A 23,861-nucleotide genomic window follows, 5' to 3' on the forward strand; every position below is an offset into this window, starting at 1 on the left:
ATACTGTTTATATTATGTTAGATTATATTATCATGTTTTATATTGTATTATATTATTTATATTATCATTATTTTTATAGGTGATGTTATATTATTTATATTTTGTCATATTATCATGTTTTATATTGTATTATATTATTTATATTATCATTATTTATTAGGTAATGTTATATCATATTTATATTATGTTATGCTATCAGATGTTTGATTGCTTTATATTATTATGACATGTGCATATGTAGCTTTGGATATATTACTATATCATATATTGCAGGGTTATTCCTCAGTTTGTATACATTAAGTCGTATGTATGATTTCTGGCAGTAAAGTGATTATAGGTTGTGATGGTGGTAACCTGAGCAGTGGAGAGGTTGGGGAATATCCGCAGATCTTATTTCACTCCCAGGCCCGGTCTTTCAGCACTGGGCTCAAAAAGGTCTCTCTCGCACCCCAGGGAGCTCCCCTCATCCCTTCACTGCCAGCAAAACTCTGCAGGGCAGAGGGAAGATGTGGAGCCAGGCAGGAAACCGGCCTGTGTTACACATCAGATAGAGCGCAGGCTGTGTGTACATATGTCCGCCTGTCAGTCATACCGCTCGCTCAGGACAATGAAACTCAGTCTAAGCCATTCCTATAGAGAACAGTGGACATTACACACCACGGACACTTCCAATCTCTCCGATCGGGCCAAGGCTCAACGTGTGCTCCTTGGAACGAGCTGTTGGTTTCCTACGTCGGTGGATATTATGAGATGGCCAGGAAGAATAAAAATAAGGAGCGTATAAAGAACGTTCATAAATGGATGCAAAAAATGGTCAAATAAAAAAAATGAAGCGATAATAATTCTAAAGAATATAAATATGATGGCTCTAAAAAGTAATTAAAATGAAATATAGAACATATACAATTTCAGATTATTTATACATATATTATTTAATATACTGTATAATATACTATATATATAGTGACTTCTCATTCTTTAACAGCGACTTGTTAAGGCGTTTGTCTCATCTTGTTAAATGGTTAAAATTGCAAACTGCTTCTAAAAAATAAGCAACTTTGCAATTTACTTCTTAGTAAAAAAATCTGCTTAGTTCTCCAGAATGGAAGGATTTTTATTTCTATACTGTACTGCATATTGTCTAAGTTACCTCCCACTTCTGCGGTTTATCAGTGGTGGCCGATCTCCTAGGCAAGGAGCGCAATGCTTGCAAGTTTGCCTGAATGCTAGACCTGGCGAGCTTCAGCGTCCTTTTGCTCCACCGATTCTGCATAGGCAAAGATGTTTCTGCTTGCAGCATTGTAGATGGCACTGTAAGGGAGGGACAGGACTGTAGTCGTAACCTGCATTACTGCAACATCTATGTCCAGCCCTTCTCTTACATAAAACTGTATTCTTCTTCTGAGCATACCTGCATCTCCAAATTCAGCTTCCTCTGGGCACTTCCCAGGCAATGACGGTCTCTCTTCCAGGCGACCTCCAGCAATGGAGACACAGTCCAAGTTCACTAACTTTCTCTTTACTGAGTACTTCACATGTTACATCCACAGTTAGTACATCATGGAATTCACTTGTTTCCTCATCCTTCCCTTTCTGACTGTCGCTTCTGTCCAGTACATGCCCGGACCGTCCTAGACTGCTCCCCAATTCCTTCCTGGCCTGACCTTGTCATGATAACAATTCCTTCTGCCTGTTTTGCCCCAGACTCGAAATCATCAGTCACCAGGTTTGGTTGCCTCTGGTAAAGCATCCGGCCCGTCTGTACTGATCTCGTCGAAGCTCCAACTTCTTTCACCTCCTCCAACCAACTCCTGCCCTAAAGGCATCCGCCCAGGCGATAAGTCGCCACATCTTTCTTTCCCTGTTCTGGCCCACTGCTATGATGCGCAGTGGCTGTGGATAACATGGGCTGCAGCGCTTTAACATTACGTGGCTGCCGAGCTGTCCGGGCCTATAGCACATGTGGACATTTGGGCACCCTGGCCCCGTCTAACCTAACTGTCATGATCCCAGTGCTGGTTTTTGAGCTGCACGTCAGGGGTTAATGTCTGGAGCTCAGTGCAGGTTTTGACCTGCACACATGTTGTTAATGATGGTGGCCTCTTTCTGGTCCTGGGAGAGCTTCTTAAACCCCTGGGAAGCTTCAATCCCTGCCAGTTATACTTTTGCCTTTGGCCTAGTGTGCTGACCCCTGTGTGCCTGTCCCTGTTTGTTGTTATAGCTTGTTTCTATGGTTCTGACCCGGTTCTGTTTCCCGTTGTGAGTTTGCCTGTTGATTCTGTACTGCGTTATTATCTCTGTGTATGACTCATTGCCTGTGACTTGACTACTCTCTGCTCGCCCTTTTGTACCTTGCAGCTATCTCTGTGTGTGACTCATTGGCTACGTCCTGACTATTCTCCCTGTCTATGCCCCTTGGTAACTTTGTCTCGCAGTTACCCTGCTAGGAGTTCTCTTGCTGCTCCTAGCTCCCTGGAGTTTAGGCCACGCCCCTAGCAGTCATGTGCTTCAGGTCCTGTGGCTCTGAAGTACGAATCTATCGGCTGCTGCCCGCTCCACAGGTATCGTTGAGCACAGTTCGCTTTACTCAGGACACGCGCACTGGCTCAGTGAGCAAGTTCAGTGCGGTGTTCCTGACATTATAACTGGCCTGCAATTTTTTTTTCTCTCCTCACTTCTGCAGCATGGACCCAATGTGTGCTTTATCTGAGCAGGTGAAATGCTTGACTCAGTCACTGCAGAAGCTTAGTTTGGAACACTAAGCTCTGGTCCAGTCTCAACGGCGGGTTGAGGATTCAGTTCAGGGGGTACTTTCCGCAGGCTTCCAACAGGTGGGGAATAGAGATGTCATTTAGGTCCCACCCGAATCCTCGGTTAAATTGCCAGATACGTTTTTTGGTAATAAAGATGATTTCAGGGCATTTAAGGAGGGCTGTAAGCTCTTTTTCTCTTTGAGACCCCGCTCCTCTGAGGAAGAGAAACAGAGGGTGGGGGTAGTTATGTCCCTGCTTAGGGGGTCCCCACAAGCCTGGGCATTTTCGCTTTCCTCTTCTGCCCCTGAGAGAATGTCTGTGGATGCGTTTTTTGAAGCCTTAGGGCTTATTTATGATGAGCCTGATAGAGTGCGGTTGGCTGAGGACAAGGTGATGAGTGTCTGTCAGGGGGAGCACTCAGCCGAATGGTTCTGTACTGAATTCAGACGTTGGGAAGCCGAGATTTCCTGGAGTGATGCCGCCCTTCGGGGGCTGTTCCACAGAGGCCTGTGTGAATGTCTGAAGGATGCTTTGGCACTCCATCCTCAGCCTGACTCCCTGGAGGATGCCATGACCCAAGCGGTTCGCATGGATCGCAGACTGCGGGCTAGAGGCGTTATGCATTTGGAAACACCATTATTCTTCAGTGGAGATGACACCCGGACTCTTCCTGTGGCTATGGAGGTGACGCTGTCACCTATGAGGAAAAAGAAAGAAGACGCCGCCGGGAGAAGCAGTTGTGCTTCTATTGTGGGGAATCCGGACACTGGAAGAAGGACTGCCCCTCCTGTCCGTCATCCTCCAAGATGGCGGGAAACGACTAGGTCTGGGTAGTAGTCAAGGAGGCTACCCAGCCCTTCAGGTACAATTTTCCTCACGTGCAAAAATGGTGCTGCAGGTGGAACTGGAACTTGGTTATGGTCCTGTTCAGACTACTGCTTTTGTTCACTGTGGTTCTGCTGTGAATCTGATTGATACCATAGTTATGACTCTCAATAAGATAGGGACAGTCAGGCTTCAGGATCCTGTTAAACTTGTGGCAATTGACTCGTCTCCTCTTACCCAGGGCGGTATCTGTTGCAGGTCTGAACTTTTTTCTCTAAAAGTGGGTTCCACTCATGTGGAAAAACTAAGTTGTCTTGTGCTAGATAACTTGCCTGCAGGACTGGTACTGGGGATGCCTTGGCTTCAACGCCATAATCCTACCATTGATTGGGTTACAGGGGAAATCACTCAATGGGGATGCAATGATAAATGTGATAACCTGGGACATCTTGTTAACACTGTTAAATCCGTGTCTGTGTCTTCTGACGGTCTGGAAGGTATTCCGGAGTACCTGAAGGATTTCAAAGACGTTTTTTCCGAAAGTGAGGCTGTGGCGCTGCCACCACATAGACCCTACGATTGTGCCATTGATTTAGTACCCGGAGCCAAGTTACCTAAGGCTCGATTGTTCAATTTGTCTGGGCCTGAGCGCCAAGCCATGAAGGAGTACATAGCTGAGAGTCTCCGCAAAGGGCATATCAGGCCTTCTGTGTCACCTGTGGCAGGAGGATTCTTCTTTGTGAAGAAAAAAGATGGTGGTTTGCGGCCGTGCCTCGACTTTCGAGAACTTAACAAGATAACGGTTAGGAACACTTACCCGCTTCCCCTCATCCCAGACTTATGTAACCAGTTAGCAGGGGCCCAATGGTTCTCCAAGTTAGATCTGTGGGGGGCCTACAATCTGATAAGGGTTCGGGAAGGGGACGAGTGGAAAACTGCATTCCTCACATCAGAAGGACTCTTTGAGAAGCTGGTTATGCCATTTGGGTTAACTAATGCACCCGCTATTTTCCAGAATTTCATCAATGTTGTGTTTTCTGACCTGATAGGCCATTTTGTTATTATTTATTTGGATGACATTTTGGTGTATTCCCCGGACAGTCAATCTCACTTGCAACATCTAAGGACAGTTCTCCGGAGACTCAGGGAGAACCAATTGTTCGTTAAATAGGAAAAATGTTTGTTTTTTGTACAGGAACTGTCTTTTTTGGGGTTTATTGTGTCCTGTGAGGGGTTTCGTATGGATCCTAAGAAGGTGCTGGCGATCGCTGACTGGGTTCAGCCTCGAGATCTCAAGGGGCTCCAGCGCTTCTTAGGATTTGCGAACTATTATCGAAGATTCATTAAAAGTTTCTCACAAGTGGTTAAACCACTCACGGATCTTACCCAGAAGGGCACTGATGTAAAAAATTGGTCTGTACTCGCTAAGGAGTCCTTTTCAGCGATTAAGAAATGTTTCATGTCTGCCCCGGTGTTGGTACAACCAGACTCGTCCAACCAAACCATTCATTGTGGAGGTGGATACTTCTGAAGTGGGGGTGGGGGCTGTGCTGTCCCAGGGTCCGGCCACCCTTACCAGTCTCAAACCCTGTGCCTTCTTCTCCAAGAAGTTCTCCTCAGCTGAGAAAAACTATGATGTAGGCAATAGAGAACTTCTTGCGGTCAAGCTGGGGTTTGAGGAATGGAGGCACTTTTTGGAAGGGGCGGCTCACCCTATCACGGTTGTCACGGATCACAAAAATTTGGCATACCTTGAATCTGCTAAGAGGCTTACTCCTAGACAAGCCCGTTGGTCACTTTTTTTTTCACGATTTCAGTTCTCCATTACTTTTCGACCGGGGTCCAAAAATGTTAAAGCGGATGCCTTGTCCAGAAGTTTTGATCCAGTGTCTCCCCCTGAGCCACCGTCCTCCATTCTTCCCCCAGGATGGTAGTAGCGGGGGTCTCAACTGAGTTGGAACAAGAAAATCTAAGGGCTCAGGCCCTAGCTCCGGCAATCAGGCCAGGGGATAAACTGTTCGTTCCAGATTCGTTGCGGCCTAGACTTCTGCAGGAGTTTCATGAGTCTAGGCTGAGTGCTCATCCAGGTATCACGGCCACTAGAGAGGCAGTAGCCAGGGGTTTTTGGTGGCCTTCACTAAGGTCCGATGTCAAGGATTTTGTTTCTGCTTGTGGCATGTGTGCCCGTTCCAAAAGCTCGCATAACCGACCGGCTGGGGAACTCATACCTTTACCGGTTCCTGAAAGGCCATGGACTCACCTTTCCATGGATTTTATTACCGGCCTTCCACCTTCCAGGGGTAATACCGTGATCTGGGTGGTGGTAGATAGGTTTTCTAAACAGGCCCATTTCATTCCCTTGGCAGCATTACCATCAGCAGAAACATTGTCAAGGTTGTTTGTGCAGCATGTGGTCCGATTGCATGGGGTACCCCTGAATGTTGTGTCTGACAGAGGTGTGCAGTTTGTGGCCAAATTTTGGAGGGCGTTCTGTATGAAATTGGGCATCTCACTCTCCTTCTCGTCGGCATATCACCCGGAGAGTAATGGTCAGACAGAACGCACCAATCAATCTCTGGAACAAATTCTCAGGTGTCTGACCTCCGCCAGACAGGAGGATGGGTGTGATGCGTTACCGCTGGTGGAATTCGCTTTTAACAACCGGGTGAGTCAGTCCACTAACATGTCCCCATTCCTGATTAACTATGGGTTTAATCCGCATTTTGGGGAGTTTTCACGGGTGGATTCCGGTTGTCCAGGGGCAGAGGGGTCCGTTCAACGGTTAAAAAACCTCTGGGCTGAAGTCCGGCGTAATATCTCTCGGGCCCAGGGGAGATACAAATATTTTGCTGACAAAAAGAGAACTTCGGGAGACATGTTTCAGGTGGGAGAGAAGGTCTGGCTCTCCACACATAACATCAACTTAAAGGTACCATCAGCTAAGTTGGGACCAAAGTTCATTGGTCCATACGAGATTATGGAGATAGTCAACCCAGTGGCATATAGGTTGCGCCTCCCCGCCTCTTTAAAAATATCCAGTGTGTTCCATAAATCTCTGTTGAAACCCACAGGGTCTGTCAAAGAGGACTCTGAGTCTGTTGTTCCTCCACTGCTGGTGGAGGGTCAATTGGAGTATGAGGTCGGACATATTGTGGACTCTCGGCAGGTGCGCCGCTCTTTGCAGTACCTGGTCCACTGGAAGGGATATGGACCAGAGGAGCGCTCATGGGTCCATGCTCGTTCTGTACATGCAGATCGCCTCGTTCGGGCTTTCCATGCCAAGTACCCGGGGAAGCCTGGGGGTCCAGAGGCCCCCCGTTCAGAGGGGGGTACTGTCATGATCCCAATGCAGGTTTTTGCGCTGCACGTCAGGGGTTAATGTCTGGAGCTCAGTGCAGGTTTGGACCTGCACACATGGGGTTAATGATGGTGGCCTCTTTCTGGTTCTGGGAGAGCTTCTTAAACCCCTGGGAAGCTTCAATCCCTGCCAGTTATACTTTTGCCTTTGGCCTAGTGTGCTGACCCCTGTGTGCCTGTGCCTGTTCGTTGTTATAGCTTTTTTCTATGGTTGTGACCCGGTTCTGTTTCCCATTGTGAGTTTGTCTGTTGATTCTGTACTACGTTATTATCTCTGTGTATGACTCATTGACTGTGACCTGACTACTCTCTGCTCGCCCCTTTTGTACCTTGCAGCTATCTCTGTGTGTGACTCATTGGCTACGTCCTGACTATTCTCCCTGTCTATGCCCCTTGGTAACTTTGTCTCGCAGTTACCCTGCTAGGAGTTCTCTTGCTGCTCCTAGCTCCCTGGAGTTTAAGCCACGCCCCTAGCAGTCACGTGCTTCAGGTCCTGCGGCTCTGAAGTACGCATCTACTCGGCTGCTGCCCGCTCCACAGGTATCGTTGAGCACAGTTTACTTTACTCAGGACACGCGCACTGGCTCAGTGAGCAAGTTCAGTGCGCTGTTCCTGACACTAACTTCCTAGAAACTCCTGTCTTACCACCCGGCAGCCCCTCCTACACTTAACCCTCTATAACCGTCCTATAAACTCTACCTACAGTGCACACTAGTATGCCCCATCTAGTGGCCCACAACAGAACTACACTTACCCTTGTCTATAAGAACTATATACTAAAGTGCCCTCCTCTAATGTCCCCAAAAGGATGCACTTTACTGACCCTAAACTGTACAAGAACATCAGTCACATTACATTATTTACAGTTTGACACTAAGAAACACAACATCATACAGTTCTCCAAAGGATGGTAACACATATATAAATGTGGCAGTACCATAAAATATAAGCGGTAATACATATTTCTATGTAGCAGTACCGCAAGCATTTATCATAGACATTATCAATATTAACATATGTAAACACCAACAAATAAAAGACAATTAGAAGGGAAGTAAGAAGGTAATTCTATCTCACCCCCTTACAGTACCAATTGGGCCAGTGGCGCAGCAATGCTGCTGGCCAAACTGCCAATCTTTGGGAGCATACAGCCCACGGCAAGAAGGAAGCCAGTTAGCAGGGGAGCAGTGTGGTCCTGAAGTTAGGATATCAGACAACCCCATATAAGCCCAACATAAGATGTATTGAAACTCCTTTGGCATAACTGTATAATGAGTATATAACCATGCCTAGTGCTGAAATAACGGTGCCATAGGTTAACCAGATAACATTTTCCTATTAAACTAAATACCGATCCTATTATTATTATTATTTAGCAGCCTTCGGCTTGATCTCGAGCCATGGTGACTTGATAGATGAACAATCTCTCAGAAGATCAATCTTGTGCAAGTTTAGATGGTTCCAACAGAGTCTTCTCCACCGTTATCTTGATAGTATCAAGCCATCGGGTTGTTGGTCTTCCTCTTCGCCTTGTTCCTTCTATTCTTCTGACCATGATGTCCTTCTCTAGTGATCGCTCTCTTTGTATGATGTGTCCAAAGTAGGCAAGTCGTAGCTTGATGATCCTTGCTTTGAGTCACGTCGAGCTTGATTTGTTCCAAACTTGATTTGTTGTTCTTCTTGCCATCCATGATATTGATAATATCGATCCCATACAGTGCTACAAAACAATTTTATTGTAAAGAACCTACGTAGCAGGGCCACACAATATTCCCATACAGTCCTCAAATAATGCCAAATATATAGTGGCCAAATAAGAAGTCTGACAAAAGACTGTGGTGGTTACTCATTCCTAATTGGTGTTTTAGAAGATGGTGGGTCTGTATAAATGTCTTTTAAGTATTTTGGGGATAGAAGTAACCTTGACTCATCTTTGGTTTTGTTTTCAGCTATGACTGGCCTGGTCGTCCCACCGATGTGAGGAAGCATTGGACTGTTTGTATATTTATGAGAAGCAGGGGGACAGCATGAAGACATTGCGTGTTGTGGTCCACATCTGAGGTGGCATCTACAAAAGTGAGAAGACCTCTTGGTCCTATCTATGGAGATCCACCATCCGTCATAGCAAGGAGAAGTGATCCGTAAGGATACGACGCATCTTATGTCTACATGATGGAACAACTTTCACTAAGTCCTGTACAGAGCTGGAAATTCGGACAACTACAAGGAATATTTTGGATACTCTTAGGTTTTTTTTTCTTCTTTGTAGGAAAAAAAAGAACTATTTCTATTTTCAACTAACTTTTTCTGATACCAATTTTATGTTTGAGAGTCGAGAAGAAAATAAAAAGAAAAAAAGCATTTTAGAAAAAAGGAACCGAACAGGGTATCGGCAGGGAGGACTGTGCAGCCATTATCTACAAGGATAATCTGCTTCCTATGCTGTATGTTTTCTGCTTACATGCTTACATTTTTTTTTTAATTTTTAATATGTTTTACATTATTTAATTGAATAAACTTGTAACTTATTGTATTTAGACGTAGAAAAAAAAATACATAATAATAAATAATGAAATGGGTGATGGGATCTGTGGTCTCACAAATGCCAGACACATGTGTAGAGTGTCACGTAGGGTTGCATGCATCTATACCCAAGGTTGGACTCACACCTCTAGATTGCGCCTTGAACACAAACGACTATCTACCAACACCTTTTCTTAGATCCTATGGCAGGTTCAACCTGACCTAGCGTCCCTCTAGTAAGTAGCAGCCACCTGGTGCCATAAAGTTATATAGCTGTGTCTATAGAGGTGGTTTAATTTATTCTCCTACAAGTCTAAAACTTGTGGACAGATTAGTGATATTTTAAGAGATTAGGTGGAACCAGAACTCGAGATGTTGAGTTGACGGAGAAACCTTCGTAGACCACAATGCAGTCACTTTAAAGATTCAAGTTGTCCATTTTGGATATTTTACAGTGCCTCTCTAGCGCCCCCCATCACTGGTTTAGGTTACCAATAATTACCATACATGAATAATATTTCTTAATGAAACAAACAAGACATTCATAGCATTCCAAAAAGTAGAAACAAATCCCATATCTGGCCAAAAATAAATTTATAGACCAGGCACAACAAAATCTGTTTGCACACAGAAGAAAATCCGCTTGTACCAATATGATAAAAAGCACTTTGTACGTCCATCAAGCGATTTGTGTTGGCCATGCGAAAATGTTATCTACTATTGCGTTACCACATTAATGCACCAATGATAATTTAAGACATGTCCTTATTTTCCATCCTTCATTATGTTGGTGTGTGCCAATGCCAAGAATATCTCTTTTTGGACTTTTTGGAACTCTCATGCCTACTGATAGCGACTTATCTCAATGTGTAGACGAGAAGAAGATACCTGTGATGATGATAGATCGTGGACCAGTCTCTAAGACTTCTGATTTCTCTAGGTTTTTACAGTGCTGCTTTCATGATATCTGCTTTGTTAGAGGAACAAGACAAATAATGGTAATATTAATGATAATGTCAGTTTTATTTTTTATTTTATTTGTTTTATTCAAGATGTCCATCCAGATTAAATTTCATGTTAAGGAATTTTGTATAAAAGCTGCTTCTGCTTGTTCTTTTCATAATATATTATAAACTGTGATAATCTACAGTCAGGAGGTCACTGGAAATTAGATAAAATCAATCAATGTGTGATCTGGTCCTGATAATCTACAGTCAGGAGATCATTGGAAGTTACCGTTAGGTCCATATATATAACTCCTAAACCCTTCATCCAATTTTAATGTGGATACCCTTAAATGAAAGCTGAAAGTCTGAACTTCAACTGCATCTGAATTGTTTTGTTTAAAATTCATTGAGGTAATGTCTAGAACCAAAATTAGAAAAATGTTGTCTCTGTCCAAATATATATGGACCTAACTGTAGATTAGAGTTGAGCGAAACAGGTCGGCCAGATTCATAAGTCGCCGACTTATGGCAAAGTCGGGTTTCGCCGACCGAAACTCGACCACAGCGTGAAGATGGCCATGCGGTCGGCAAAACGAGCGCCAAAGTCGGATTTCCCAGAATGCTTGCACGTGACTTTTTTCAGCCACTGAGCAAGGACGCACACTGTGGGCCACGAGATGACATGTGCAGCGTCCGGGGAGAGAGAGAGATTTTGCGCACTTTAAAAAAGCGGTCCGGCATGTTGGTGTGTTTACTGTCCTCCACACCCTGCCGACTTTGCTTCCTCATTGACTTGCATTGGGTTTCGTGTTTCAGTCAGACCTTCGACTTTTCCTGATAGTCGGACGATTTCATTCCACTCGACTTTTGAGAAAGTCGGGTTTCATGAAACCCGACTTGACCCTAAAAAAAGCAAAGTCGCTCATCTCTACTGTAGGTGTAATCCAACATCGTGTGATCCCGTTCTGATAATCTACTCTCAGGAGATCACTAGATGTTACATCCATCATTGTGTGATCTGGTCCTGATAATCTACAGTCAGGAGTTCATTGGATGTTAGATGTAATCCAACATTGTGTGATCCTGTGCTGATAATCTACTGTCAGGAAATCACTAGATGTTACATCGATCAATGTGTGATCTGGTCCTGATAATCTACTGTCAGGAGATTACTAGATGTTACATATAATCCATGAATGTGTGCTCTGGTCCTGATAATCTACAGTCTGGAGATCATTGGATGCTAGATATAACCCAACATTGTGTGATCCTGGAAGGATAATCTACTGTTAGGAGATCACTCGATATTACGGTTAAAAAATACTCCCAGTAGATCATTTAAATTAATTCTTCTTGTTGATTTATGATACCGTAAGGTGCCCAAGCAAAGTAGTCATGGATGAGCTGCTACGTCTGCATGCTCAGGCACCCTACGAGAAAATTGTGTGCCAGTCCCGGTGTGCTGGTAGGTGTGAGGTGCATCACATTCACATGTGGGCCATAGGCCTCCGCTGACTCCAAGCTTCCATTGTCAAGAAGCACCGCACACAATCCACTGGACACCAAGTGCTTTTCAACAGTCAAACTTTTACTAAACAGTTCACAGTCATAACAGTGGAGCATGTGGGATAGGGAACAGCAAGTTACAGCCTTTCCCTCAGGTAACGGACATAACTTCAGCCCTAGCACTCATACTTGATAGAGTATCCCTTTTCCTGCTGTTTCCACTATCTCTAGGGATCCCTCTCCATCGACAGTGCATCTGGTTTCCATCATCCTCCACCTGTGAGGATCCATGTCCATCTTCCCTTGCAAGCCTGCAAGTGTGATGTGCCCATTGTCAAGGTCCAGGGCGAATGGCTTTGCATGGATGAGTTGTATGGTAATCCACTGCCCCGAGTGATAGGCCCATGTTGACTCTAGCAACCCACTGCACTTGAACTCTACAAATAACTTGCTTAAACCTTCCACTAATCCTAACCACCTATAACAAGGAAGTACCTCTCCTTTTATTAACACTATTCCCCTTCCATCTTGTGGCCTGTACCTAACATTAAGGGTCTGTGCCCATGATCAGTAAGGCTGAATATTTATGCGTATTTATGCAGTCAAACACGCAGCATCCAGATGTTACAGCATAGTGGATGGGATTTCAAGAAATCCCATGTCCACTATATGGCGTGTCTTTCTAGACCACAGCATGTCAATTTCTCTTGCAGAGACATTCGTCTCCGCAAGAGAAATTATACCAATAGACTGTATCGAACTTGGTAAATCCACACGGTTCAGTGAACACATGCAGATTTACCTGCATGGAATAGAAGGCAACGCTTTGGAAGCAGCAAACATGAGCTGTGTCCAAATCACTGCTAGTTCCGAATCCTTGGCGCCCGGCCCATCTATTCCTTATCTATTTCCTATCTCTTACCATATATTACTAATATTCCTTGCCTTATTTTATCTATAAACACTTATCTTTATACACAATCATGGGGTTTCAGCATCTACCCTGTTATTCTACACATTACCATAACATATTACATAGGGATTACACACATGTACATTAAATGCATAACACTGTTCACATTACACATAAGCACACCGCTGTTGCATTCAGGGTAGGGATGGGGTAAGACAGTCCACATCCTCACATTTCTTCCCTCTTTGCACATAGTCGTCCTCGACCATCTGGAAACCTACAAGACAATCACACAGTTCTAATGCATTCATACACTTCATCATAAAGTTTTAGTGACTTCTCTTCATGGGGTATATAGTGTCCCTGGCCAGCTCACTGACCCCCAGGATAAAGAAGACAGTCATTATAATCCAAGGCCCGTTGGCCAATATACAGTCTGACAAAGTTTATAAGCACATCTCCAGTCCTCCTCCTGTACTTTTGTTTAAACAAGAGTGATCCTTTCAGTCAGAAATGTACAACTAGTGTTCATCTGAGTCTATGGTTACCTATAACAACGGCCTTTAGGCCCACACAACATTGGCTTATCAGTCCATGAGCACAGTTCCCTCATCCGTCTCTTACAATCTTTTACAACAAGGGTGCAACTGGCACAGTTCATCGAAGGATACAGTAAAAAAAGTCCTGACCTAGGTAACAGTTCCTTTCAGTAGCACAGTCCATAGAGACATAAAGGGTTTCGTGCCCATCGAGAGTTCAGAGTCCCTAAATCCAGCAAGGAAATGCGCAAATGTGCGCAAAAACAAAGTGTGAGGGGGAAAACAAAACTCTTCAAGCTGTCCTGTCCAGCAACAGGATTCCCGCAACTCTTTAGGGTATTATGCCCTCAGAAATGCAGAACAATTCCTTAGTGATTCCTTTCCAGTGCAAAAAGCACAACTGAATCTTGCGGTGCGGCAAGGAGGGAGAACTGCCCCTACCTGTTCCCGGAAACCGGTTCCCAGGTGTCTGGGCCGCAAGTGACCCATTGTCTGTGTCATGGTTTGGACAGTGTTCTTGCCCTGCACTCACAGGGTTAAGTGCACGTGGCTTCTTTCAGGATCTGGGAGGGGTATTTATACTAACTCTTTACCAGGGTTCTCTGTCAGCTATACTGTTGTTGTGATTGTGTGTCTGACCCCCCTGGTGTGCGTGTGCACTGCATTGCTTGTTTGCTTCCCGTGTATGACCCGGTCTGTCCCCTCACTCTGTACTCCGTCTCTCGTTTTGGTATTATTGTCTTTTCCGGTTCTGACCTCCTGGCTTGGCTATCATTACTCCGTTACAGTTTGTCCCTATTGTACCATCTATTGCCCGTTCTGGTTTTCTGATCTATTGCTACGTCCTGACTATCCATTCTGCCTAACCCTTTGGTACTGTTGTGCTATCTTGTGCTTTGACCCTGGCTTGATCTGGTTTCTGTCTCTGTCTATGGTAACATTGTCATGTAGTTACCTTTCTAGGAGTTTTCCTCAGCTCCTTGGTCTCTGGAGTTTAGACCAAGTCTCAGCAGTCACATGCTTCAGGTCCTGTGAGCCTGGAGCATGCATCGTCACCACTGCTGCCCCATTCCACCCGTATCTTTGTGCACAGTTTTGTACTCAGGACACGCGTACTGGCTCAGTGAGCAGGTGCAGTGCGGTGTTCCTGACAGTCTGGTGTTTTGTCGGGACCCCTGACATGTAGAAATGGGTTACAACCTTCTCATGGGAGGTGGAGACCCCAGTGACTGTGGGATATAGAGTAGGAGATGGACCCAACTCGAGATGCCTCAATGACTCTTTCCCAGGCTTTTTTATTCCACAGGAAGGACTCACCTGGTTATTCTTCTCAGTTCATGTCGCTGGCATGCCACCTCTGCTGGCACTCCATCTTCAAGAAGGTGACCCTGATACCAGCTGCCAGTTCTTGCAGTCTTCGAGGCAGGTATTTGATTTTGACTGATCTCTGGTCAAAGAAGATATAATGACTGGTGCATTCCTGCGAAATAGGCGACAACCGCTCCCATGGGAAGACAGTTCACGGTACCTTGAGGATTCCAGCTTCTGGCAGCATCCTGAGAGATTTAGCCTATTCCTCATGGACAATAGTCTCAAGTTCACTAATATATTAATTGGTAGTGCAAAAGTGCAAAATTATAGTAAACTTGGCTACATAACCTGGATGTGTTTGAAATAGGAAGCTGACAAGTCGTCATTGGCTGCAGCCAGTTTGCTGAGGAATCAGATAGTCAATAACTAGAGTTGAGTGAAAAAAGTCGGCCAGATTCATAAGTCGCCGACTTATGGCAAAGTTGGGTTTCGCTGACCGAAACCCGACCGCAGCGTGAAGTTGGCCATGCGGTCGGCAAAACGAGCGCCAAAGTCGGATTTCCCAGAATGCTTGCACGTGACTTTATTCAGTCACTGAGCAAGGACATACACTGTGGGCAATGAGATTACATGTGCAGCGTCCGGGGGGGGGGGAGAGATTTTGCGCACTTTAAATAAGCGGTCTGGCATGTAGGTGTATTTACTATCCTCCACTCCCTGCCGACTTTGCTTCCCCATTGACTTGCATTGTGTTTCGTGTTTCAGTCGGACCTTCGACTTTTCCCAATAGTCGGCCAATTTCGTTCGACTCAACTTTTGAGAAAGTCGGGTTTCATGAAACCCGATTCGACCCTAAAAAAAGGCAAAGTCGCTCATCTCTATCAATAATCCTAGAGTTATAGCCAGAGACCTGCAGCAAGATTTGGTGACAGCAGGAGCTAATGTTTGTTTGCACAGTAAGTAACATACTAAATACTGAATGTCTCCATGCCCAGACTCTATGAGATCTACACATCTGATGACCCAAAAGCTCAAGTCAGCTCCAGTATGTTAAAACCAGAAAAATAAGTTTTTCATTCTGTTCTATGGAGTGATGATATGGAACTGGAACTTTTTGTTCCTATAGATCAGCGGTATGTCTGGAGGGGGAAAATGAAGAATGTCCTAAAAACAACACCCTACAGTGATGTATGGTGGTGGCTCAATAATATCTGCAGTAAAGCAAGGGGAGTAGCTCAGTGATACCCACAGTGAAGCATAGCAGTGGCTCAGTGATGTCTACATTGAAGCATGATAGTGACTTGGTGATGTCTAAAGTGTAGCATGGTGATGGAACGGTAATACCTAGATGTGAAGCATGACAGTGGTTCTGTGATGCCTAGAGTGAACATCATGGGGTCTCGATGATACCTACAGTGAAGCATGGCATTGGATAGAGGATGGTGGAGAACAAGATTCAATCATTTATCAAGAAATTCTAGGAGTAGAGATGAGCGGACCCGCTGATGTTCAGGTTCATCGGGTTCGGATGAACTTTAGTCCAAAATTCAGTTCAAGTACCAGAACTTGACCCAAACTAGACCCCGAACCTGGACCCCAAACATTAATGCTGTAAAATGACTGCAAAATTGTCATAGCAAGGCCTTGGGGGCTGCAAAAGAAAGCAAAATGTGGAGTAAGTGCAGGACAATTGCCCTGGAAACAAATGTGGATAGGGAAATTAATTAAAATAACATACAAAAAATATATATGTGAAGAATAATAATCTTAAAGCAGGAGTTGTAGATCCAAGTGGAGGAGTGGAGCTGTGCCTTGCTTGTGTAATTTAGTGTACTTGTTAATAAATAAATAAACGAAAAAAAAAAAACTAATATTAACATCAGCCCCAGCTGTCGGTTTTCCTTCTGCTGATTATGAAAATAACAGTGGACCCCCACACATTTTTTTAATTACTTTTTTAATTGCCAACAAGAACAGTAAGGTCACTTGAGTTCAATGCAGCTGTTTGTTATAGACGCATCTCCATTACTAACCTGTGGGCTTGATGTCACCGGACAATACAAAGATAACATCAACCCCACAAATATTAACACTAGTTGCAACCGCCACAGGGCAAGTGGGAAAATCCGGGCAAAGCGCGAGAATTGGGGCATGTAATAGATGTTACTTTTCTGGGCAGCTGCGGGCTGCTATTTTAGCAGCCTGAGACTACCAGCCCCCAGCCATTGGCTTTAGCTTGGCTGGGTATCAAAAATTGGGAGGGACCCTATGCCTTTTTTTAAATTATTTACTTAAATAATTAAAAAAATACGGTGTGGAGACCCCTCTATTCTTGATAACCAGCCTTGCTGAAGCAGACATCTGAGGGTTGCAGCCTGCAGCTGTCAGTTTTGCCTGGCTGGTTATAAAAAATACAGGGGAAACAATTTTTTACCTTTATTTATTTACTAGCTGAAGAGCCCGGCGCTGCCCGGGCATAGTAACTAACTACGGTTAGTTATAACAAATTATAATGATTATATATATATATATATATATATATATATATATAAAGCTGAGTGTAGAGTCCCACCCACTCCGCATAGCCACATTCACTATAATATCCCACATCATCTCGTCAGCCAGAGCTACCGGACTACTACCCCTAATATCCCACATTGTCCCGTCAGCCAGTGCCACCGGACTACTACACCTAATAACCCACATCATCCCGTCAGAGCCACCGGACTACTAACCCTAATATCCCACATCATCCTGTCAGCCAGAGCCACCGGACAATTACCACTAATATCCCACATCATCCCGTCACAGCTGCCGGACTACTACCCCTAATATCCTGCATCATCCCGTCAGCCAGAGCCACCGGACAACTGCCACTAATATCCCACATCATCACGTCACAGCTGCCGGACTACTACCCATAATATCCCACATCATCGCCATCGGACTACTACCACTAATATCCCACATCATACATCATCCCGTCAGCCAGAGCCACCAGACTACTACCTCTAATATCCTACATCATCTCGTCAGCCAGAGCCACCGGACTACTACCCATAATATCCCACATCATCCCATCAGTCTGGGGTCAGAACCAGAGTGCTGAGTAGAACGGTCCTAACTTCCATACCGGGGATCCCTTTAAGAGAGGCCTGGGGTCAGTACCAAAGCGCAGAGTGGATATGCCCTCACTTCCATACCGGGGATCCCTTTAAGAGGGGCCTTGGGTCAGAACCAGAGCGCTGAGTGGATTTGCCCCAACTTCCATACCGGGGATCCCTTTAAGAGAGCCTGAGATCAGAACCAGAGTGCTGAGTGGATTTGCCCTTACTTGCATACCAATGATCCCTTTGATAGAACTCTGGGGTCAGAATCAGAGCGCTGAAGGATTTGCCCTATCTTCCATACAGTAGATCCCTTTAAGAGAGCCTGGGGTCAGTACCAGAGCATTTGAAGGCAATTGCCCTGACTTCCATACCGGGGATCCCTTTAAGAGAGGCCTGGGGTCAGAACCAAAGCGCTGGATGGATTTGCCCTGACTTCCATACCGGAGATCCCTTTAAGAAAGGCCTGGGGTCAGTACCAAAGCGCAGTGTGGATTTGCCCTAACTTCCATACCAATGATCCCTTTAAGAGACCTTGGGGTCACTCTCCCCTTTTCCAGAGTTCCGTTCCTTTAAATTTCATACACTGGCTGCGGCGACGGATGCGTCCAAAAACCGGATCCGATGCATCAGTTTTTTGCAAATCTGCAACGAATCTGTTTTTTCACACTTTGACGGTTTGGAATGGAAGATGTGTGATGGGTATATAGGCACGGGAAGGGGGATTCATTTCTGTCATGTGCTCGCTGCTCCTTTCTGGGGGGCAGACAGTGGCTGGGAGCTTATGTTCCCAGGGATGCTAGATTTCTCCCACCATGTCAGTGTCTGCTGAGGTGTTGTCAAGTGGTAAAACTTGCTCATAGCAACCAATCACAGCTCAGCTTCTTTTAACCAGCTCTGGTGAAATGAGAGATGCTTAGTGATTGGTTGCAAGGAAAACTGTTGGTCATAGCAACCAATCACAGCTGAGCTTCTTTTGAACAGCTCTGGTGAAATGAAAGATGCTTCGTGATTGGTTGGTGATACACACATACATACTGTGGCAGGGCTAAGGGTCGTGTAATCGATGGGAGATATGTGCCTCATAAATGGCTTGTCTCTATAATGTAAGGCAAAAGTAAAGCATACCAGATATGGTTATTGTTGTTGTTTGAAGGACCTGTGGTGAGGTCACAGTCAGGTGACCAGTCAGCTGCTGGGTTGTGGGTGTGGCTACAGCCTTATAATGTGGCCTGCTCCTGAACCAGGCAGTTGTGTGTGGGGAGGACTAAGCCTCCCATGTGTGCTGAGACTCCTGCTCTGAGTCCTCAACCACGGACATTTTGTGTTATTTTGCGTGAGCTAAAGGCTACTTTTTGGTGTTACGCTGCCTTGTGCGTTTATGACATGAATAAACCGCATGCACTGTTGAAGAACCTGTCTCATATTTGTCTCCCGCTGCACCTAAGCGAGTCACATCCCCACAATACATTCAGTTTTATATATATAGATAGTGCAGGTGGCTGCTGATAATTACTCCCATCAGCCGCCGCCTGCTCTCGCTCTTAATCGCTGCATACAACTCTCAACATTGTCCCAAGGGTACAGTGATGTGAGCTGTCTTCACTTTAGCACCCAGCATCGGGAAACAGCATGAACAATAGCGCTGATTCCCAGGCGATGGTACATGTCACACTGATGACATAGGGATGTAATCCATGTGTCATCACTGCGCATGTGTGCGAGGACGTTTTGCAGCCCGTGCTGGTACCGGGAACACTGTCGTATGAAAGAGCCCTTAGTGAACTCGGTCATTTTCCAAACTTTGTCCGACTTTAGCCAATTTTTCGGAAAAAAGCTTGGAAATCAGAACACGAATCAAAATTTGGAATCTTCGTGCCGAATTTGTGACAAGAGTTTCTGTTTCGGTGTGGTTATACCTCAACCACCCTGCTGTGGACTAAAGGTTCAAAAGGCAAAACAAAACCCAGATTTGTCTGTTGATGGGCATCTCTAAGTACCGTATATACTCGAATATAAGCCGAGATTTTCAGCCCAAAAAAATTGGGCTGAAAGTCCCCCTCTTGTCTTATATTCGAGTCATATACAAAGGGGGTCAGAGGGGGAGGGGGGCGGGAGTGTCAGGTCATACTTACCCATCCTGACGCTGTGTCTTGAGCCCCCAGCTTCTCCCCGTGCTCTCTCTTCCTGCCTTCAGCGGTCACGTGGTGCCGCTCATTAAAACTCATGAATATGCGCATATTCATGAGTTTTAATGAGCGGTACCACATGACCGCTGAAGGCAGGAAGAGAGAGCGCGGAGAAGCTGGGGGCTCAAGACACAGCGTCAGGACGGGTAAGTATAGCGATACTCACCTGTCCTGCGTCCATGGCTGCTTGCTGTTGTCTGTCATCGGTCAGTGACTTCAGACAGCAGAGGGCGCGGTGACGTGGTTAGTGCGCGCCGCGCCCCCTGCAGTCTGAACGTCACTGACTGATGACGTGGCAGATAGCGGTGAGCAGCCATGGACGCAGGACAGGTGAGAATCTGACACCCAGCGACGGAGAGGTGAGTATGTCTTTTTTTTTTATTTTTACATGCAGCAGCAGCAGCAGCATGGGGGCAGCATATGGGGGAACAATCTATGGAGCTTCTTATGGGGGCAGTATATGGGGGAATAATCTGGAGCTTCTCCTGGGGTCAGCATATGGGGGAACAATCTATGGAGCTTCTTATGGGGGGCAGCATATGGGGGAATAATCTATGGAGCATTTCCCACCCTAGGCTTATACTCGAGTCAATAAGTTCTCCCAGTTTTTTGTGGCAAAATTAGGGGGGTCGGCTTATACTCGGGTCGGCTTATACTCGAGTATATACGGTACTTCACATCAAAATCCTATGATGGACTATACCTGGAGTGAGATAATGACTAACAGCAATGGTGACCAATAGGGGCCTTGGATGGGGAGGGGGGGTGCACACCAGATTAGTCTTATCACCTTTGGTAATAATTGGCAATGACTCTGCAAAAACTACCTTGTTTGCAAAAACTGGGTAGTGATTTGACCGAGGGACCTGAAAAGAGGGAGGAGAGGTAGAAAAAAAACACCAGTAAATGTTAAAATTAAGAATATTATAAGCGCCTTAATTGAGGTTTCTTATATAAGAGCCCCCTTTAAATCTCATCTACTGCCCGGTTTACTGTCACTACAGTAAATATGTTCCGTTTTCCCCTCCAGAGAATATGAGCGAGAATATAGAAGGGTAAGAACATATGTTATTTGATACACATATTAAAATAGCTTATAACCCACATCTCCAGAATTAACCCCATAGTTGCTTAACTAGCCAAGATAGCAATTTACATATTTATGTAAATTGGACAACATTAATATGCAAGAAATGCAAATTCAAGAGCAGAGAGAGTGCAAAGTCTCTGCAGAGTAATATGTATCCATATGCATGTATCTGCATTACAGCAAATGCTTTATATTTATAGACGAGGTTAGGTGTACGGAGCACAGTATATATGTTTATATATGCATATTCCTGCATCTATTTCCCAAGGAAGGAGAGAGGTCACCTGAGCGCCTGGGTATGCACAGCCATATATTCTACAATGGTCATTACTATGCATTTTCAGGTTCTGAGGGTATATAACAAGTATCCCAGGTAGTCTGAGATGGCTGCCATCAGGGCATTACAGCCCTTACTGGCGTATAGGGCTTGGTGAGCAGAGGGACCAGCAGAATAGAGATACATGGAAGCAGAATGGAGATACATGGGGGCAGGATGGAGATGACATTGGCGAAGAATGTAGATGACATGGGGCAGACTGGAGAGACATGGGGGCATGATAGAGAGACATGGGGGCATGATGGAGTCACATGGGGACAGAATAGAGTAATTTGGGGGCAGGATGGAGTGACATGTCAGAGTGGAGACACATGGGGCAGAGTGGAGACAACATGAGGGCAGAATGGAGATGACATGGGGTCAGAATGGAGATACATGGGGGAAGAATGGAAACACATGAGGGCAGAATGGAGATGACATGGGGTCAGAATGGAGATACATGGGGGAAGAATGGAAACACATGGGGGCAGAATGGGAGAGAATATGGGGCAGAATGGAGATGACATGGGGCTGAGTGGACACGACATGGGGAAGAATGGAGACACATGGGGCAAAACAGAGAGACATGGGTCCAGAAATGGGAGAAAACAAGGGGCCAGGAATGGGAGAAAACAAGGGGCCAGGAATGGGAGAACACAGAAGTTCCTAAACAGGGAGCTAGGAAGGAAGAACCTTGATCACTAGGAAGTCTGGTAGGTACATATTCATTCACATAGGTGACAACTCTAGTAAGAGTTGAGTCGTGGGCTGAACTTAAAGAACTGCATCAGAGATGAGAGCAGAAGAGGAGAAGCATTGCCAATACAGCCGGACACAGATGTTGGGAGAGGCTCATAGAGATGAGCCACTGGAATTGGTTGAGGAGGGAAAAATGGTGAGTGGTAAAGGCATAATGAAATTCACTGCATGCAATGTCATTTTACATATCATTCATAAACTCTGAGATGGGGTAAATAATTTTCACAGATACCTCTAATCCCATCCAAAATGTTCTCACGCATTGGCTCTATCCATCTCACTTGTATGTATCACAACATGTCTCCTTGTGTATAGCACTGTGATAAAGTCTGTGCATTTGTTATGACGGTTGTTGAACATACAAGTCTGGCTGTTTGGAGTACAAAAGGCCCTGCGGTTGTAGCAATACGTACACATACTATGTTTGTAGACATATCATATTACCACTGACAGCCCATCCATTAACACCTAGTCTAGCACAGTAATGAGACCCTCCTCAACTCACAACCATCGGGTCCACGGTGGAATATAGACTGTTTTGAAGTGTAGCTTTGGTTTAAGCAATAAAACTTTATTACATGCCAACACCTATGTAGAAAATAGGCATTACTTTTTTATGAAATCCAGTTGTGTGGCCCTTTGTGAAGGCAGAAATTGTATTTTGCATAAATGTTATGAATGGATTTTCCCACGTACTTAGCTTAGACCTAATGAACATTTATGCCAGCCGTATTATGACCATTACGTTGTTGATACTTCATACCTTGGATAAGTCTAACATCTTGAGACCTCAAGCTCACTTACAAGTAAATTGTATAGGTAGGGATATTCAACTTTGGGATGATTTGCTGTTCTTACCAGGACTTTCAACGAGTCAAAATCACTGAGGGTTCCTCCAACGAACCCAAGCTGTGACACACTAATGGTCAACAAACGTCCGCAAGGTGAAAAAGAAATTTGAAGAGAACTGTAGAGTTATTCACTTGCCACTGAAGTCTATTTGGAAGATGGGACCTTCAATCTCTGTTGGGCCCAAGAAACCACAGTGGAGTAACGTTCCTGACACTAAATGACCAGTGATTTTGGCTCTAACCGACCTCTCACATGTATTTTTCTACAGATCGGAATAGTAAACTTTGTAAAACCTTTAAAATCTAATGTACAGAGTTAAGGGCTACGGATTTATGAGATCGGACATTGATCCAGACATTTATTCAGGAAAAAAGAAAGAAAATTTCCCCTTAATATGGAGCAACTGGTAACCACCTCATAGAGGTTTTTCCATTCTTTTGGACTAAATCTGTATGATTCAAAGTTGGATTTGTTGTCAACTTTGCCAGCCATGTCATTATGTTATCCTTGATTTCATCAGTAGAAGACCTAGATTCTTTTAGTCCCTGACCACAGGGGCCGACATACCATTGATGCAACCTGAGCAGCCGCACATGGGCCCAAGAGGTAGCGGGGGCCCACCCAAAGAAGGTGGAATTGTGCATTACGATGAGTTATTCGACAGAAAAGGACCATATACTGTTCTTGCTCAGGGGCCCTCTTCTGTCCGTTTCCGTTCCTTCCTGATCATGCTATTTTTTTTTATACATATAAAAAGTAATGGGTTTAAAACAAGACCCCAGTCCACAACTAGTTCCTTTGAGGAATCTAGTAACTGATGTAAAGAACATTAAATCACAAAATTAAATCGATTTTACAGGCCAGGCCACCCGAT

General features: G+C 44.9%; 1 protein-coding gene across 2 annotated transcripts in view; it reads left to right on the forward strand.

The window, feature by feature from the left end:
• EBF2 (EBF transcription factor 2) overlaps positions 1–10,555 on the forward strand; it is a 149,147-nt gene extending 138,592 nt beyond the window's left edge. For both annotated transcript variants that reach the window (XM_073557143.1, XM_073557144.1), the window contains exon 16: positions 8,885–10,555. In XM_073557143.1, coding sequence (XP_073413244.1) covers positions 8,885–8,916 — 32 coding nt within the window. In that variant the 3' untranslated portion in view covers positions 8,917–10,555. The remainder of the gene's footprint in view (positions 1–8,884) is intronic.
• Positions 10,556–23,861: the final 13,306 nt, after the last annotated feature.

The sequence above is a fragment of the Dendrobates tinctorius genome, unplaced genomic scaffold, assembly GCF_039654945.1.
Source record: "Dendrobates tinctorius isolate UK_male_01 unplaced genomic scaffold, ASM3965494v1 ptg000245l, whole genome shotgun sequence".
Classification (NCBI taxonomy): Eukaryota; Metazoa; Chordata; class Amphibia; order Anura; family Dendrobatidae; genus Dendrobates; species Dendrobates tinctorius.